The 16,292-nt window shown below is 49.1% G+C and overlaps 2 protein-coding genes across 5 annotated transcripts in view; one reads left to right on the forward strand and one right to left on the reverse strand.

Annotated features, from left to right (window-relative positions):
- smarce1 (SWI/SNF related, matrix associated, actin dependent regulator of chromatin, subfamily e, member 1) overlaps positions 1-2,094 on the reverse strand; it is a 75,832-nt gene extending 73,738 nt beyond the window's left edge. For 2 of the 3 annotated variants that reach the window (XM_052038741.1, XM_052038740.1), the window contains exons 1-2: positions 1,867-2,087; positions 1,402-1,437 (exon numbers count right to left, since the gene is read on the reverse strand). In XM_052038741.1, coding sequence (XP_051894701.1) covers positions 1,402-1,408 — 7 coding nt within the window. In that variant the 5' untranslated portion in view covers positions 1,409-1,437; positions 1,867-2,087. Of the gene's footprint in view, positions 1-1,401; positions 1,438-1,866 lie in introns of all 3 variants that reach the window. The other variant, XM_052038742.1, reaches the window with a different exon arrangement.
- On the forward strand, positions 1,418-10,329 carry LOC127583038 (uncharacterized protein C11orf96-like). Of its 2 annotated transcripts, none has more exons than XR_007958196.1 (3): positions 1,418-1,556; positions 2,281-2,321; positions 8,810-10,329. XR_007958196.1 is itself a non-coding variant. In XM_052038743.1 (3 exons), the coding sequence occupies exons 1-3, from the start codon at positions 1,521-1,523 to the stop codon at positions 8,885-8,887; spliced, it is 411 nt and encodes a 136-aa protein (XP_051894703.1). In that variant the 5' UTR covers positions 1,444-1,520; the 3' UTR covers positions 8,888-10,329. The 2 variants fall into 2 exon arrangements, 1 of the variants encoding a protein (XP_051894703.1); XM_052038743.1 differs by having other exon boundaries at positions 1,444-1,812.
- Positions 10,330-16,292: the final 5,963 nt, after the last annotated feature.

Raw genomic sequence — 16,292 nt, forward strand, 5'->3', positions numbered from 1 at the left:
TGCCTCCACAGTCTCAATGGATGTTCAATAACCACTACATCAGAACAGATACTAGACATTTAGTTTACAAAGCATCAGTAATCACAGCTTCTACAGTTGAAAGAGCGAGTTACAAGGAAAACCTGAACACCAGCACCAAGTTTCTTTTAAATACCCTCAACATAGACAGCAAGGACCGTTCCACTAATGTCACAGGCCTCCCAGAGGCCACGTCCTCACTGTTCATGCCCTGATTATCCAGAATCAATTGAAGTGAACACTGTGTGCACACATGCCTGATGAATGCCGACCAAAAACAAAATGCTGTACTACCAACTCAAGAATGGAAACGAGAGACAAAAGAAAGACTTTAAAGACATGTCAAGACAAGTATCAAAAGATGTGGCATCAATATCATGAAGTAGGAGACAAGGGCCCTAAACAAGGCTTTCCGTGAACAGTCAGAGACAGTGACTACCTTTGAGGAAAATTATCTTGTTCTGTTTGTTGATAGACAACAAAAGGACAGACAACTGTCTTAACACCATAAAAGCCACCTGCAAGATTTAACAATGTGTTTGCAGCTCAGTGATCAGACACCTGGAATGACGAACAAAGACATCTACCAAAAAGATTATCCTTAACCCTGAGAGATAACTGACAACAAATAGGTTTGAGGCAGAAAAAGAATAGCCACTTTCTGTTCTTTATAGGTATTCACTGATTAAAGCTTCACCATTACATTTAACTATAATGGAATGGCAAAACATAGTTGAAAGCGTTGTTTCTAATCAGAAACAAAATGAATTGCACTCTTTACAATCACACATGCCACGTACTTTTAATGTTAATGGGAACAAGGCCTACGAAGTGAAGTTTCCAAGGAATATGGACTTGGAAGTAAAATAATAGGATGAAATTAAAGAGCTGGACAAAATACAATAACAAGCAACCAATTATACACTGTTAAATCCAACAGATCTGCACTGCGATTGGCAAAAGGATGAAGCAACATAGTGCACGTTAGTGCACAATTTGGTTTGTGCACTGGAGTGAACAACATTCCTTCAGATTAATCCCACTGTCTTTGTCCGTTACAGAGCAAGTCTAACACCAAACTGCGATATTAATGGCCTCAGGAGTTTCAAACTATTTACTTCTATAAAAACAGCCAGGACTTGATTCAAGAATCTCCAGTTGCCAATCTAGGTAATGGATAAAAGATCACCAAGCAGGGCAAAAGATCCAGAATTGGAATGGGGAAGAATTTGAAATCTGAACTGACAACTTTTTGGAAAGTCTCCACCAAACCAAAAATAAATAAAGCTTCCAGTGACCCTCTGGACTCCTGCACCTCTCTGGCGATACCAGTTAATATTTAATTGTAAGCACAAGAGTATAAAAATCATATATTTCTCTTACTTGACATGATGGCATCAACGGTCTCTTACATGCAATCTGAAACAGAAGTAGAAAACATCAGCAAAGGTCTCCATGAACCGGCACGTGTTCGCGAGCATCCGAGAAGAATCTGAACCGTAATGAAAGACGAGCGGTCCGTGGAGCAGCGGTTGGCGGTGAGGCGGCTGCCCTGGGTGGTGGGGGCACTTTCCGTGCCACTGGCTGGGACCTCCCTTGGCTCAGCCTCCGAGCCCAGCTCTGTGTTCCAGCCCCGAGCCCCCCAACCTCCAGCCGGCGGCCGTGAGGCGGCTCCGGGGGCTGGGGTGGATGTCAGAGCCCGGGGAGGCCGCGCTTCCCCCCGGCCCCAGAACAACCACCCCCCCCCCCCATCAGACCCAACCCTTGGAGAGGCCGCAGCCCCCGGTCAGCGGGGTGAGTGGGCGGCGGGGACGGGGCGCGGACCCGGGCGGCGGGGCGCGGACTTACGGTGCGGGAGCGGGCGGCGGGCGGCGGGCGCCGAGCCTATTGTCCGCCAGCGGAGCGGGCAGACGAGGGCTGCCGCAACATTCCACACCACACTCCACACACACCCCGCCGCCGGAAAAAAATCAGCTCCCCCCGCCGCAGCCACGCCAGGGCAGCACGGCTCCGTCCCGCACCAACCCTCGCCCCCGGTACCCCGTGCGGAATTTTTAAAATCGATAAATAATTTTATCGAATCTGCGGCCTGGTGTGAAATAGTCGCTGTGGGACCAACCAGCTCTGTGATTATGAACCTGAGATTCGACATTAACGTAATTAAATTTGTCTTTTACAAATAAGTAGAAACTAACAGTGCGGTAGTTGGCTATTTTGTGATTTTAATCACTGCTGTGTATTAAATGACTTTCTTTACATCAGCTCCAGTGGAAAATCTGTTGCTCAGGATGGTAAATCTGCTGGTGAGCTCAGAACTTTCATTCATTAATAACCCGGACAGTGGTGACTCCCTCCCCCTCCCCCTCCCCCTCCCCCTCCCCCTCCCCCTCCTCCCCCTCCCCCCCCCTCCCCCCCTCCCCTCCCCCCCTCCCTCCCTCCCCTCCCCTCCCCCCCTCCCTCCCCCTCCCCTCCTCCCCTCCTCCCCCTCCCTCCCCCTCCCCTCCTCCCCTCCTCCCCCTCCCTCCCCCCCTCCCCCTCCCCCTCCCCCTCCCTCCCCCTCCCCCTCCCTCCCCCTCCCCCTCCCCCTCCCCCTCCCTCCCCCTCCCCCTCCCCCTCCCTCCCTCTCCCTCCCCTCCTCCCCCTCCCCCCCTCCCTCCCCCTCCCTCTCCCCCTCCCCCTCCCTCTCCCCCTCCCCTCCCCCCCTCCCTCCCCTCCCCCTCCTCCCCCTTCCCCCTCCCCCTTCCCCCTCCCCCTTCCCCCTCCCCCTTCCCCCTTCCCCCTCCCCCTTCCCCCTCCCCCTTCCCCCTCCCCCTCCCCTCCTCCCCTCTCCCCCTCCCCCTTCCCCCTCCCCTCCTCCCCTCTCCCCCTCCCCTCCCCTCTCCCTCCCCTCTCCCTCCCCTCTCCCTCCCCTCTCCCTCCCCTCTCCCTCCCCTCTCCCTCCCCTCTCCCCCCTTCTCCCTCTCCCCCCTCTCCCCCCTCCCCTCTCCCCTCTCCCCCTCCCCTCTCTCCCCCCTCCTCCCTCCCCCTCCTCCCCATCACCCCCTCCCCATCACCCCCTCACCTCCCCTCACCCCCTGCCCTCACCTCCTCCCCTCCCCCCTCCATCACCCCCTCACCCCCCTCACCTCAACCCACCTCCCCATCACCCCCTGCCCTCACCCCCATCACCCTCTCACCTCCCCTCACCCCCCTGCCCTCACCCCCTCCCCCTCCATCAACCCCTCCATCACTCCCTCCCCTCACACACCCCTCCCCATCACCCACTTCCTCACACACCCCTCCCCATCACCCACCTCCCCGTCACCCCTCCCCATCACCCCCCTGCCCTCACCACCATCACCCCCTCCCCTCACCCCCTCTGCCCCTCACCCTCCCTCCACCCTCACCATCCCAACCCCCCTCCCCTCAACCCCCCTCCCCCCTCCCCTCACCCTCTCCTCACACACTCACCCCCTCAGCTCCCCTCCCCCTTCCCCTTAACCCTCCCCCCTCCCCTCACCAGTGCTGACCCCCACCCCTGGTGTCAGGGCAGCAGGGTGGGTTGGTTTGGGTTGGGTTGGGTGGGGAGGGAGAGGCAAAGGGGGGAGGGAGTGAGATGCGAGGGTGGGGGGAGGGGGGAAGGAGGAAGGAGGAGGTGGGTGGGGGGAGGGGGGAAGGAGGAGGTGGGTGGGGGAAGGGGAGGTGGGGGGAGAGGGGGGAGGGGGAGGGGGAGGTGGGGGGAGAGGGGGGAGGGGGAGGTGGGAGGGGCAGAGAGGGAGAGGGGAAGGGGTTGGTGGGAGGGGGGAAGGGGTTGGTGGGAGGGGGGAAGGGGTGGGGGAGGAGAGGGGAAGGGGAGAGGGGGAGAGGGGGAGGAGGGGAAGGGGAGAGGGGGAGGAGAGGGGAAGGGGAGAGGGGGAGGAGAGGGGAAGGGGAGGAGGGGAAGGGGAGAGGGGGAGGAGAGGGGAAGGGGAGAGGGGGAGGAGGGGGGAGGGAGAGAGCAGAAGGGGGAGGTGGGAGAGTTGGAGGGGGAGGTGGGAGAGGGGAAGGGTAAGTGGGGGGAAGGGAGGGGGAGGTGGGAGGGGGAGGGTGAAGGGAGAGGCGAGGGAGGGCGAGAGAGGGAAGGGAGGGAGAGGGGAAGGGGGAGGGAGGGAGAGGGGAAGGGGGAGGGAGGCAGAGGGGAAGGGGAAGAGTGGGAGGGAGGTGGTGGTGGGGAAGGGGGAAGAGAATGGGAGGTGGGAGGAGAGGAGGAGGTGGGAGAGAGGAAGGGGAGGTGGGGGGAAGGTGGGAAGGGAGAGGTGGAGGGGGGAAGGGGAGGGAGGGGAGAGGGGAAGGAGGGAGGGGGAGAGGGAGGGAGAAGGAGGGAGAGGGAAGAGGGAGGGGGTGGTGGGGAAGGGGGAAGAGAATGGGGGGGGGGGTGGTTCCCACTGTAGACCTCAACATAACAGGTCATCTGTGGATGTGCCGCCGGTGGGGCCACAACCCTTCATTCCCACAGCCTGAATCCACCAGCAGGTGTGAGTGAGGTTCTACTGACACAGGCTCAGGTCGGTCTTTGACACGGGAACAGACATTACTCTCATTGTTAAATATGTCACTATCCAGCAATTCCCATGAAAGATGTGTCTGCTGGTGGGTGATCAGAGGACTCAAGTTTGAATGGGTTTGGCTGGGTGAACATCAGGAAAGTGACAGCACTATTTTCCAATTGCAATCACAAATCAGTGGGGATAGGCAGCAATACCTCTGGCATGATTATTCTCAACACTGGTGCCCTACAAGGCTGCGTCCTCAGCCCTCTACTCTACTCCCTATACACTCACGACTGTGTGGCCAGATTCTCCTCTAACTCCATCTACAAGTTTGCAGAGGATACCACCGTTGTAGGCTGAGTCGGAGTACAGGAAGGAGATAGAGAGCTTAGTGCAATGGTGTCATGACAACAACCTTTCTCTCAATGTCAACAAAACAAAAGAGCTGGTCATTGACTTCAGTAAAGGGGGCAGTGTACATGCACCTGTCTACATCAATGTGCTGAGGTCGAGAGGGCTGTGACCATCCAATAGCCTGTCCTGGTCAAATTATGTAGACGCCACGGCCAGGAAAGTTCACCAGCGCCTCTACTTCCTCAGGAGGCCAAAGGAATTTGGTTTGTCTCCTTTGACATTCACCAACTTTTATCGATGCACCATAGAAAGCATCGGCTTGGTACGGCAACTGCTCTGCCCAGGACTGCAAGAAACTGCAGAGAGTTGTGGACGCAGCCCAGTGCATCACGAAAACAGCCTCCCTTCCATGGACTCTGTCTTTACCTTTCGCTGCCTTGGTGAAGCAGCTGGCATAATCAAAGACCCCACCCACCCAGGACATTCCCTCTTCTCTCCTCTCCCATCAGGCAGAAGATACAAAAGCCTGAGGGCACGTACCACCAGGCTCAAGGACAGCTTCTACCCCACTGTGATGAGACTATTGAATGGTTCCTTTATACGATGAGATGGACTCTGACCTCACGATCTACCTTCTTGTGACCTTGCACCTTATTGCACTGCACTTTCTCTGCAGCTGTGACACTTTAATCTGTACTGTTATTGTTTTGACCTGTACTACATCAATACACCCTGTACTAACCCAATGTAACTGCACTGTGTAATGAATTGACCTGTACAATCGGTGTGTAAGACAAGTTTTGCACTGTAAATTGGTACAAGTGACAATAATAAACCAATACCAAATCCTTAGAAATTGAAGCACCCCATATCTGCAAGACTTGACAGCAATCAGCCATGGTCTGATAAATAACAAGTCACAATCACTACCACACAAGTGCCAGGCACTGACTATTTTCAAAATGAAAGTCTCACCACCTGCTCTTGACGTTCAATGGTATTCCCACTGGCAACTCCCAGAACAACCTGGGGATCACCAGTGACCAGAAACTCAACTGGATCAGCCACATAAATACCATGGCTACAAGTGCAGTTCAGACGCTGGATAACCTTTAGTGAGTGACTCGTCTCCTGATAATCCAAAGCCTTTCCACCATCTGCAAGGCACATCAAGTGAATAATCTCCACGCCGAGGTGGGTGCAGCTTCAACAACATTCAAGAAGCTCAACACCATCTGGGACAAAGCAGCCCACTCGATGAGCACCCCATCCATCATTGCAGAAATTCATTCCTTCCATAACCAGTGTACAGGAACTGCTGTTATGTGTCTAAGCTACTCTAAAATCACCTCCCAAACCCATGACCTCACCTGCCATGGGCAGGAGGCACACAGGAATACCAACCCTTGATTTCCCTCCATCACCATGCCTTCATCAACACCAGGGGTAAATCCAGAAACCCCTGATCAACAACGTTGTGGGAGCATCTTTATGGATCTGTGGGAACAGTATGACTGCAGTGGTTGCAGGAAGACAACTCACCGTCGAGTTCAGGATACCTCAACCCTAAATCATGATTTGATTATCAACTCCATTTCCTGTGGTGCCCACCTGTAGCAGGAGGCACATTAGTATCCTGGTGGGGCACCATGTGTGCCCTCTCCAGGGTATGGATTAGATTGCAGAAGAAAGGCAGCCAGCCTTTCATAACAACCATAAACTACCCATTTACAATAATCCACTACTAGAATCGTAGAGTAATACAGCATGGAAGCAGGCCCTTCAGCTCAACTCGTCCATGCCAGCCATGGTGCCCACTGAGCTGGTCCCATTTGCCCACGTTTGGCCCATCTCACTTCTCACATTCTCATCACATCTTCCCCCCCACCCTCAGATTCTACCATGCACCCACACCAGCCAATTAACCTCCCAACCTGCACGCCTCTGGGGTGTGGGAGGAAACTGGAGCACTCGGAGGAAACCCACGCAGTCACATGAGGATGTGCAGACAACACAAGAGGTTGGGATTGATCACAGGTTGTTGGAACTGTGAGGCAGTGGAATATTGTGAAACAACCTTTCAATCATATCAATCCCTGAAGGATGACAAGTCAGTTAATGTAAATGAAGCAGTTTACAGAGGATGGAGACAAAGAATGGTCAAGAGAGTGCAAGAAGGACTTGTATGCAGTCTGAACTTCAGCCCAACTGTAGGGGACAGGATACAGAAGAAATGGAAAACAAATAAAATGACAGATGCTGGAATCTGAAACACTGGAAGAACTCAGCCAGTCAAGCAGCATCTGCTGAAAGAGAAACCAGTCAACATTTCTGAGGAAGGTCTTCAGTTCTGAGGAAGGGTCACTGACCTGAAACATTGACTGGTTTCTCTTTCCACAGATCCTGCTTGACCAGCTGAGTTCTTCCAGCACATGAATAAACTGCTTGCATCTTAAGACTGGAACACCAAGTGTCAACGGTGTAATTTAACACTGTCTGCCTAGTTCAGCATGGCTGTATTAAAATTTCTTGAAATCAGTTTAAAATTTACCCATTATTGATGTGAACCTGAACTCCTTTGCCCTACAATCACAGTTTGAAGTATTTTTTGTACAAGCTTTTTAATTTGTGTATTTCTCTATAAGCTCACTTCAAACATCATAAGGCTGAAATTATCAAGGCCTGACATAGAAATGTGTCCTGCACAGGAACCAACACCAGTTCCTTTAAGACCTCAAGGGAACAATTTCCATACGCAGAAAGCCAGGCGTGTGGTATCGCAAATCCTGGGCTTTCAATGAGGTCATACATAACCATGCACAATCTCAAGACTGGATACTGAAACCTCAAGGCATTTGAAGTAAACCCTCAGTGAGACTGCCTGAACCAGGAGACTGCAGCAGGTTCCACCCATCTCTGCATACCTGGGGAAGCAATGGAAGGTTGCGCTTCTGCACCCTCCCTCCCCAGAAAAGAAAGAAGGCCTTACCTAGCATATCAGAGCCATGTGGCCTAACCGACAAGCAACTGCACAGAGTTGTCTCTGATAGTGTGTGTCCTAACAAAGAGGCTGAAGTAAGGATTGACCCCTTGACCTTCTTCCCTGTTAGAGCCTGTTCCATTCCAGATTACACAGTTTCTTCAGTGTGTGAGCTTATTTCACTATTCCAGAATGTCAAACGTGTGTCCCACCAGTAGACATCACTGCAGTGCATCTGGTAATCATGTGTAGAGGCATGGATCCCAGCAGCTGAATTTGTAGATGTGCATGGTGTGTGCATGGAAAGGCTGATTACACTTGGCCATTGATTTTACACTTCAGTTCAATTGAACACGAGAAACACCTGTCAACCATTGAATCTCTAGACCCACGTTTCTACAATCTTCTTAAGCTTCTCCAGGTCTCAGATGCTGTAATGTGGTTCTGCTGCTCCCCTTTATAGTCATGTCCACTGCCATTTCTGTGGGTCATTATGTCATCTCGGGACCAGAGAATTCCTACATTCAAATCCCATTCCCAGAGAAATGAGTGCAGATATTCAGGACGATGTTCTCGGCCGGTAGAGCGTGAGACTCTTAACTTCAGGGCCATGGGCTTGACATTGGGTGCCACTTTCTCACAATAGTGTAGCGGTTAGCGTAACGCTATTACAGCACCAGCGACCCAGGTTCAATTCTGCTGCTGTCTGTAAGGAGTTGGTATGTTCTCTCTGTGTCTGCGTGTGTTTCCTCTGGGTGCTCAGGTTTCCTCCCACATTCCAAAGACATGCGGATCAAGAGCTGTGGGCATGCTATGTTGGCGCCGGAAGAGTGGCACACTTGTGGGCTGCCCCCCAGCACATTCTCAGTAACACAAAAAGATGCATTTTACTGTGTGTTTTCATGTAAATGTGACTAATAAATAATGATCTCATCTTATATCATTGCAGCACTGGGGAACGTCAGAGGAGCTATCGAACAGCTTTTCCAGATATCCTGGATGGAGAAATATGAACGTGTCACTATAGTGATGAAGAGCAGAGTTCTCCCAGTGTCTTGTCAAGCATTTTTCTCAATCAACATGGGGAGCTTGCTATGTGAAACTTGACTGTATATTTTCTGCATTATGGTTGTAAACACACTTCTCAAGTGCTTCATTGACAATAAGCTGCTTTGGGAAGTGATATGAAAGGCACAATATAAACACAAATCTTTTTCTGTCTTGTTCTACTGACGAGCTAAAGCAGACCTATTTAAGATAGTCCTCGGTTAGCGGATTAAATTGCTGGGTCTCATCCAGGGTTCCAAGAACAATACTCCAATTGGGCTCAGCACCTTGAACAAAATTAGTGTAGAATCTACACAGTTTCTGCTCCTGATCACTATACAGTGACCCATTTTTGGAACACACATGGAAATAGGCTGCTTGAGGTCACAATGGGTGTGTTGCCATTCACAGAAACCAAGCTGAGGTGCAGTAAGTATCTATCAAAGTCTGAGAAACAGTAATGACTGAGGTTTCCACTATGGCAAGAATCAACACTGCAAACCAAAAGCTGCTTATTCCTTAAGGTCAAATATAAGCAAGGGCACTTGTTTCTGTGGGAGGGAAGTTGCAGGGTGGTATCAATGTTTTAAAACGTATCTGCAAAGATTTGCTCCCTACATGCCTGTACATTGCAAAATATTTAACTTGTTTTTTCATGAATGCCCTTTAGAAATATGTAGTCACCAAATTCTTGCAATGAATGAAAACAAACAGCTTTTACTTTGCATTTTCCCCACAGGCATATTTGAAGCTGCTTATGGCAATTACACATCCGCCGCAGCCAGCAACATAGACTTTGAGAACAAAATGTATTTACACTGTGTTCATATGTTTGCACTTGTATACTTAAGATAATCTTCATAGGACACTTCATAGGGTCATAACAAATAAAAACTGACTTTAAGTCACATTAGGAGATAATAGGTAGATGATCAAAATCTTGGCAAAGAGGTAGAGTAATTTTAGTACTGGGACACTACTTGAACTTTGAATCTTTAACTGCTGCTGCAATGAAGTTTTGGCCCAAGTTGAAACCTGAACATACAACATGACCAACCATCCCTCCGCATGCGCATAGAATACAGCAACAACTAGTCACTGTTTTAAACAAATGAAGAAAGTGGCCGTGAGAATCACGCTGATTGAGATATCACTGGGGGAATAATCAGTTTTGAACAATAGATTGTTTCTGATGCATTACACAACTTGTTTCCTTTCATGAGAACATGAGAATAAGGATTTGGCCATATGGACATTGAAACCTTTTTAAAGACTCATTAGGTGATGAATGATCTTCTACCTTAGTGTCATTGACAGCATATCCTTGATTCCCCTAATACATGTGACCCCTGCGTTATGGCCTTTCGAATAACAGAATGTACACATCACTCCCCAAAAATCTGAGATATGGAATAAAATATGTTCTCATGGAATTTATGTGAAGACAAAGTCAATTAACAAACACAGAAACTGAGGTCAGTCTATTACAGTCACACAGCCCAGAGTTCTTTTGGATGTTAAACCAAAGCCAGCCTGCTCCATTAGGGTAAACAATCCCATCGCAGTAGTTCAAAATAAGAGCAGCAGAGTTCTCCCACTGTGTGGGGTGGTATATTTAGGAGTATGTAATCTGGTCATAATCACTTGCTGTTTGTGGGATCTTGCACAAATTGTGTGCAGTTCTGGTTGCCACGCTATAGGAAGGATATGGATGCTATTTGGAGAGGGTGCAGAAGAGGTTCACCAGGACGTTGCCTAGATTGGAATGTATTAACTAAAAGAAAACAACATTTGGATTGTTTTCTCTGGAGCGTCAGAGGCTGAGCGGTGACCTGATGGAAATATATAAAATGATGAGAACCATAGGGTATAGTCAAAGTCTTTTCCCCAGGGTAGAGATGTCAAATACTAGAGGGCATGGCATTGAAATGAGAGAGGGAAAGTTTAAAGGAGGTGGGCATGGTAGGTTTTTTACACAGAAAGTGGTGGGTGCCCGGAGCGTGCTGCCAGGGGTGGTGGTGGAAACAGATAAGACAGCAACGTTTAAGACGCAACGAGAGAGGGACATAAACAGGCAGGAAATAGAGGGATAAGGGCCATGTGCAGGCAGATGGGATTGGTTTAGACTGGCGTCAGACATGGTGGGTTGAAGGGTTTGTTCCTGTGCTGTGCTGTACTGTTATAATTTCTAATTTCTGTGGGAACTTTTGTACCTTTGAACATTTCCTAATCAATCACTATTTAAAAGACTCCGCGTTTCTGTTTTGTGCTCTGAAGTGATGTCCTCACATTTTCCTACATTACGTTCCATCGGCCAGGTTTTCACCCATTCCCATAGCCTGTCTATATCACCAGAAGCATCTTTTCATCCTTCTCCCTACTCACAAGCCCACCTCGCTTTATATCATCAGCAAACTTAGAACCGGTAAGTTTGGACCGCTCAGCCAGATTGTGAATAGCAAGAGCCAAGAACCAGCCTGCTTACCTGAGAAAAATCTATATATTCCCACCCATTGCTTTCCGTCTATGAACCAATTCTCATCCACGTCAGCATGTTATCCCCCACTTTAAGCACTTCAATCTTGCTGGCCAACCTATGTAGGACCTCATGGAAAACCTTCTTAAAGTCTAATATATCACATCCATTGGTTCCTCCTTATCTACTTCTAATCACATCCCCAAGGAATTCCACTGGTCGTCAAATATGACTTCCCTTTTATAAATCCACAATGACTCTGCTCAGTCCCCATTCTTTTCTGGGGTTTCTGTTTTCACATTATCAATTACAGGTTCCCACGTTTTCCCTACTACTGATGGATAATATGTCAGTAACTCATCTCTCTCTTTTCCTCCCTCTTTCTCTCTCTCTCACACACACACACACTGCAACAAAGTCAGTTCATTTGATACCACAGAGTCAGCAAGACTACCTTTAATTAGTTATCTCTGACATTTAGATAGATACACCCACAAAACAGGTCCTAACACAGAATCATTGCCAAATAAGAGCTAAACAATTTTCAAAGAGAAATTGTTGATTAACTGCAGTGTCACTTTCCTTAAGGGCATTTTACAAAGTAACCCTTAATATCAAATCCTCAAAATTAATTGGATTGAAAGTTCAAAGCAAAACAATGCATGGAGTTATATTTCAATTGAAAGCAAGCTCTACAATACAAAACTTTGTCCCACTTATGCCTCAATGGTTTGAACTCTGAATCAGATTTATTGTTACTGACATATGAGGTGAAATGTGTTGCTTTGCGGCAGCAGTGCAGTGCAAAGGCATAAAAGTCTATAGATTACAAAATAAATAAATGGAGCAAAAAAAAAGGAATAACAAGGTAGTGTTCGTAGGTTCATGGACCGTTCAGAAATCTGATGGTGGAGGGGAAGAAGCTGTTCCTGAAGCATTGAGTGTTGGTCTTCAGAATTCTGAACCTCTTCCTTGATGGTAGTAGCAAGAAGAGGGCATGTCCCGGATGGTGAGGGTCCTTACTGATGGATGCTGCCTTCTTGAGGCACCGCCTCTTTAAACTCCACTCCAGTAGTAATCCAGATTGAGATCCAAGTGCGGTTTGAGGGAGAGCTGCACTCTGATGCCACCTTCTGAAAGGGATGTTAGACTGAAACCATGTCCGATCCCTTAGGTAGGAGATCTAGTTTAATTGGACCTTGTGTTCAGTGCAGACATCATGGGCCAAAGAATCTGTTTCTGTGCTGTACTGTTTTCTATGTACAAAATTCTCTAGCATTGTTTCAGGAAAAAACAGAGATGTCCTCCCAGTATCCAGACCCAGCATCTATCCCTTCACTGAATTCACTTAAAAATATCAGGATGCTTCCTCATTGTTGTTTGTAACACCTTGCTGTGAACAAAATTGCCTCTGATAAAGGATCTTCAACCTGAAACGCTGACTCTGCTTCCCTCTCCACAGATGCTGCCTGACCTGCTGAGTGTTTCCAGCATTTTCTGTTTCTATTTAAGACTTCCACTGTGCTTTCCTACAAAATAATAATGACTGCACCTCAAAAAGTGCACTTCAGTGGCTGTAAAAGGCCCGGGGACATCCTTTCATTGTGAGAGTCTCCCAAACCACCTGCCCAATACTGCCTGGTGTTGGCAGATCACAGTCTCCCACTGCTCTGTGGGCAGTTGGTGTGTCCCAGGAAATGGTTTCCTGGACAATGGAGGTGGATTCATCGTGTAGTAGGAGGAGCATCCCATGTAATTGTCATCAGCCGCTGCTGTTGTGGAGGGAGGCCAGGATGGAGATGTGGTGCATCGAAGGGGTACAAATGAATGGTAGGGCCCTGGGGAGTGTTGTAGAACAAACGGACCTTGGAGTACCAGAGGGACTACAACTACATGGTTCCCTGAAAGTGGCATCACAGGTAGACAGGATGGTGAAGAAGGCCTTTGGTATGCTGGCCTTCATCAGTCAGGGCATTGAGTATGTTATGCTGCAGTTGTACAAGACATTGGTGAGGCTGGATTTGGAGCATTGTGTTCAGTTCTGGTTGCCCTGCTACAGGGAAGATGCCATTAAGCTGGAAAGAGTGCAGAAAGGATTCACGAAGATGTTGCCAGGTCTCAAGGGACTGAGTTATAGGGAGAGGTTGATCAGGCAGAGACTTTATTCCTTGGAGTGTAGGAGGATGAGGGGTAACCTTCTAGAGGTGTATAAAATCATGAGGGGCAGAGATAGTGTGAATGCACAGTCTTTTTCCTAGGGTTGGGGAGTCAAGAACTGGAGGGCATAGATTGAAGGTGAGAGGGGAGAGATTTAATAGAAACCAGAGGGGCAACTTTTTCACTCAGATGGTGGTTCACATATGAAATGAGCTGCCAGAGGAAGTGGTTGAGGCAGGTACATTAACAACACTTAAAATACACTAGGACAGGTACATGGATAGGAAAGGTTTAGATATGGGTCAAATGCAGGCAAATGGGACTGGCTTAGATGGGAATCTTGATCAGCATGTACCAGTTGGGCTGAAAGGCCTGTTCTGTGCTCATTGACTCTGTGACTCAAAGACAGAAAAATGGAAGGTCACACAGAGAGGGAAAGGAAGGAGATGGGGTTCAGCTGGAGGGACAGAGAATTGAAGGGAAGGGTGTGCAAGAGGGAGGCAAGAGTTAAGAAGACAGTGCTTTGGTGGGAGTGAAGGAAAGCATTCTGGGGGGGTGAATGGGGAGGTTACAGAGACAGGGGGTGTGTGGGGAGTTGTGAGGGAGGGTCTAAAAAAGGATTCTGAGGATGAATGTTATGAGAGGAAGTTGAGAGCAGGTGAAGGGGAGGGTGTGTGAGGGAGGCGTGAAAAGGAGTGTGAGTGAGGGTATAAAAGGAGGGATGTGAGGGAGGGATGCTGGAGGGATTAGGTGAAGGAGGTGTGAGGGAGGGGTGAAGGGGAGGTGTGTGTGAGGGGTGGAGGGTGAGGGAGGGAGAGGTGAGGGGGTGAAGGAGAGTGAGGGAGGAGGTGAGGGGGAGGGGGTGAAGGGGAGGGTGAGGGAGGGGTGGCGGGTGAGGGAGGGGTGAAGAAGATGATGAGGGAGGAGGTGAGGGGGAGGGTGAGGGGTGAAGGGGAGGGAGTGTGTGGATGGGGATGGAGGGTGAGGGAGGGGTGAAGGGTGAGGGAGGGAGGGGGTGAAGGGGAGGGTGAGGGAGGGGGTGGTGAGGGGGTGAAGGAGGTGAGGGAGGAAGTGAGGGGGAGGGGGTGAAGGGGAGAGTGAGGGAGGGGTGAAGGGGGTGAAGGAAGGGAAGGAGAGGGAGTGTGAGGATGGGGGTAGAGGGTGAGGGAGGGGTGAAGGGGAGTGTGAGGGGTGAAGGGGAGGGTGTGTGGGGGGTGAGGGGGAGGGAGGGGTGAAGGGGAGCATGAGGGTTGAAGGGGAGGGGTCATGGGGGGCAATGTACTTGGAGCCAGTGCCCCATGCTGCGCTCACTGGGTGCTCCAGAGTATGGTCTGATCCCAGCCCAGCCAATCCCAGGTCCCCATCCAGTGATCATTACACAAAAAGCAGAAAACATGGAAATCACAGCGTAGGTAGCCCGAGGAGAGAGCAACAGGGCTAATGCTTCAGGTCGATGACCTTGCATCTTCTGATGAGAGATCATTAACCTGGAACATTAACTCGGTCTCTCTCTCTCCACAGATGGTGCCTGATCTGCTGAGTATCTCCAGTATTCTCTGTTTTTATTTCAGCTTTCTGACACCTGCAGTCTCGTCATACCTCAGACACTGTTCACCTTTTCAATTACCCCTGAACGTAATTAGGGAAACGACATGCTCACCATCATCCCATTAAATGATCACAAGAAGCCATAGAAACAATAAGTTTTATTCAGTAATTCAACACTGTATCAGTAAATATAGGTTCCACATCTCAACAGCAGTAATTTCTCTTGCAATAAGACATTACAATATAATATTAATATAGAATTTAGGATTGTTTTATATACCCATTGCAAGCATACGTTTAAGGAAAAGCATGGCAAGAATTTGAATGTTACCTCTATCATACAGTCAACAGTGTCCCAGAGATTCTGAAACCCTTAGTTAAAACTTTTCAGGAAAAGTTTACACAGCAGTAGGACACTCCAAGGACAGACTGAGGGGTCATGCTGCAAATTCTGAGAACTCTGATTCAGGACACAGGAGTCAGTCCTATTAATGGTTCACTGAACTCATCCCTTGATGTATCATCATTTGCCCCAATAACTCATGCTGATGTACTGGTTTTGCCAGTTGGAGTTTGATCTTTTTTCTTTTAACCAAGTTGTCTGGCTTTTGCCACAGTAAATGAAGCAACGAATGAGACCAGCATCAAGTTCTCAGATGCAAATTCAGGGTAAACTTCTGCACTTTCCCATGGAACACTCCTTCAGCATACATCAGATATGGAGTAGACTTGTCTCTACAATGTCCCATCAAATACTTTGATGGCAATAACCAGCATGAACTGGATAAAGGGTAAAGTTCTCTCTACATTCTCATTGAACACTCCTAGGGCATTAACCAGCATGGGTTATCTCAAGAGCAAAGTTCTTTCCGCAATGTCCCAAAGACCATAAGGGCACCAATCAGCACAAGTTAGATGCAAAGTTTTTCCACTCATCCTACACTCTCGGGTCAGGAATAGCACAATTTAGATACAGAGTGAAGTTTCCTCTACATTATCTCAGCAAACACTCTCAGGGCAGGCTCGGCAAGGCTTCCCTCTACTACCCGTTGTCAATTTAGCTCAACCTCGTCCTTTATGTGTCCTTTCCCGTACCTCTGTCACAGATCCATTTCTCAGTGGCCTGACCCCCATGTTCCCTGATCTGACTCGGCGGTGGTTCGTCAGTAACAGCTCGGGCTGTTTGTTATGTTGAAACCGCTAC

This window comes from Pristis pectinata, chromosome 25 (genome assembly GCF_009764475.1).
Source record: "Pristis pectinata isolate sPriPec2 chromosome 25, sPriPec2.1.pri, whole genome shotgun sequence".
Taxonomy (NCBI): Eukaryota; Metazoa; Chordata; class Chondrichthyes; order Rhinopristiformes; family Pristidae; genus Pristis; species Pristis pectinata.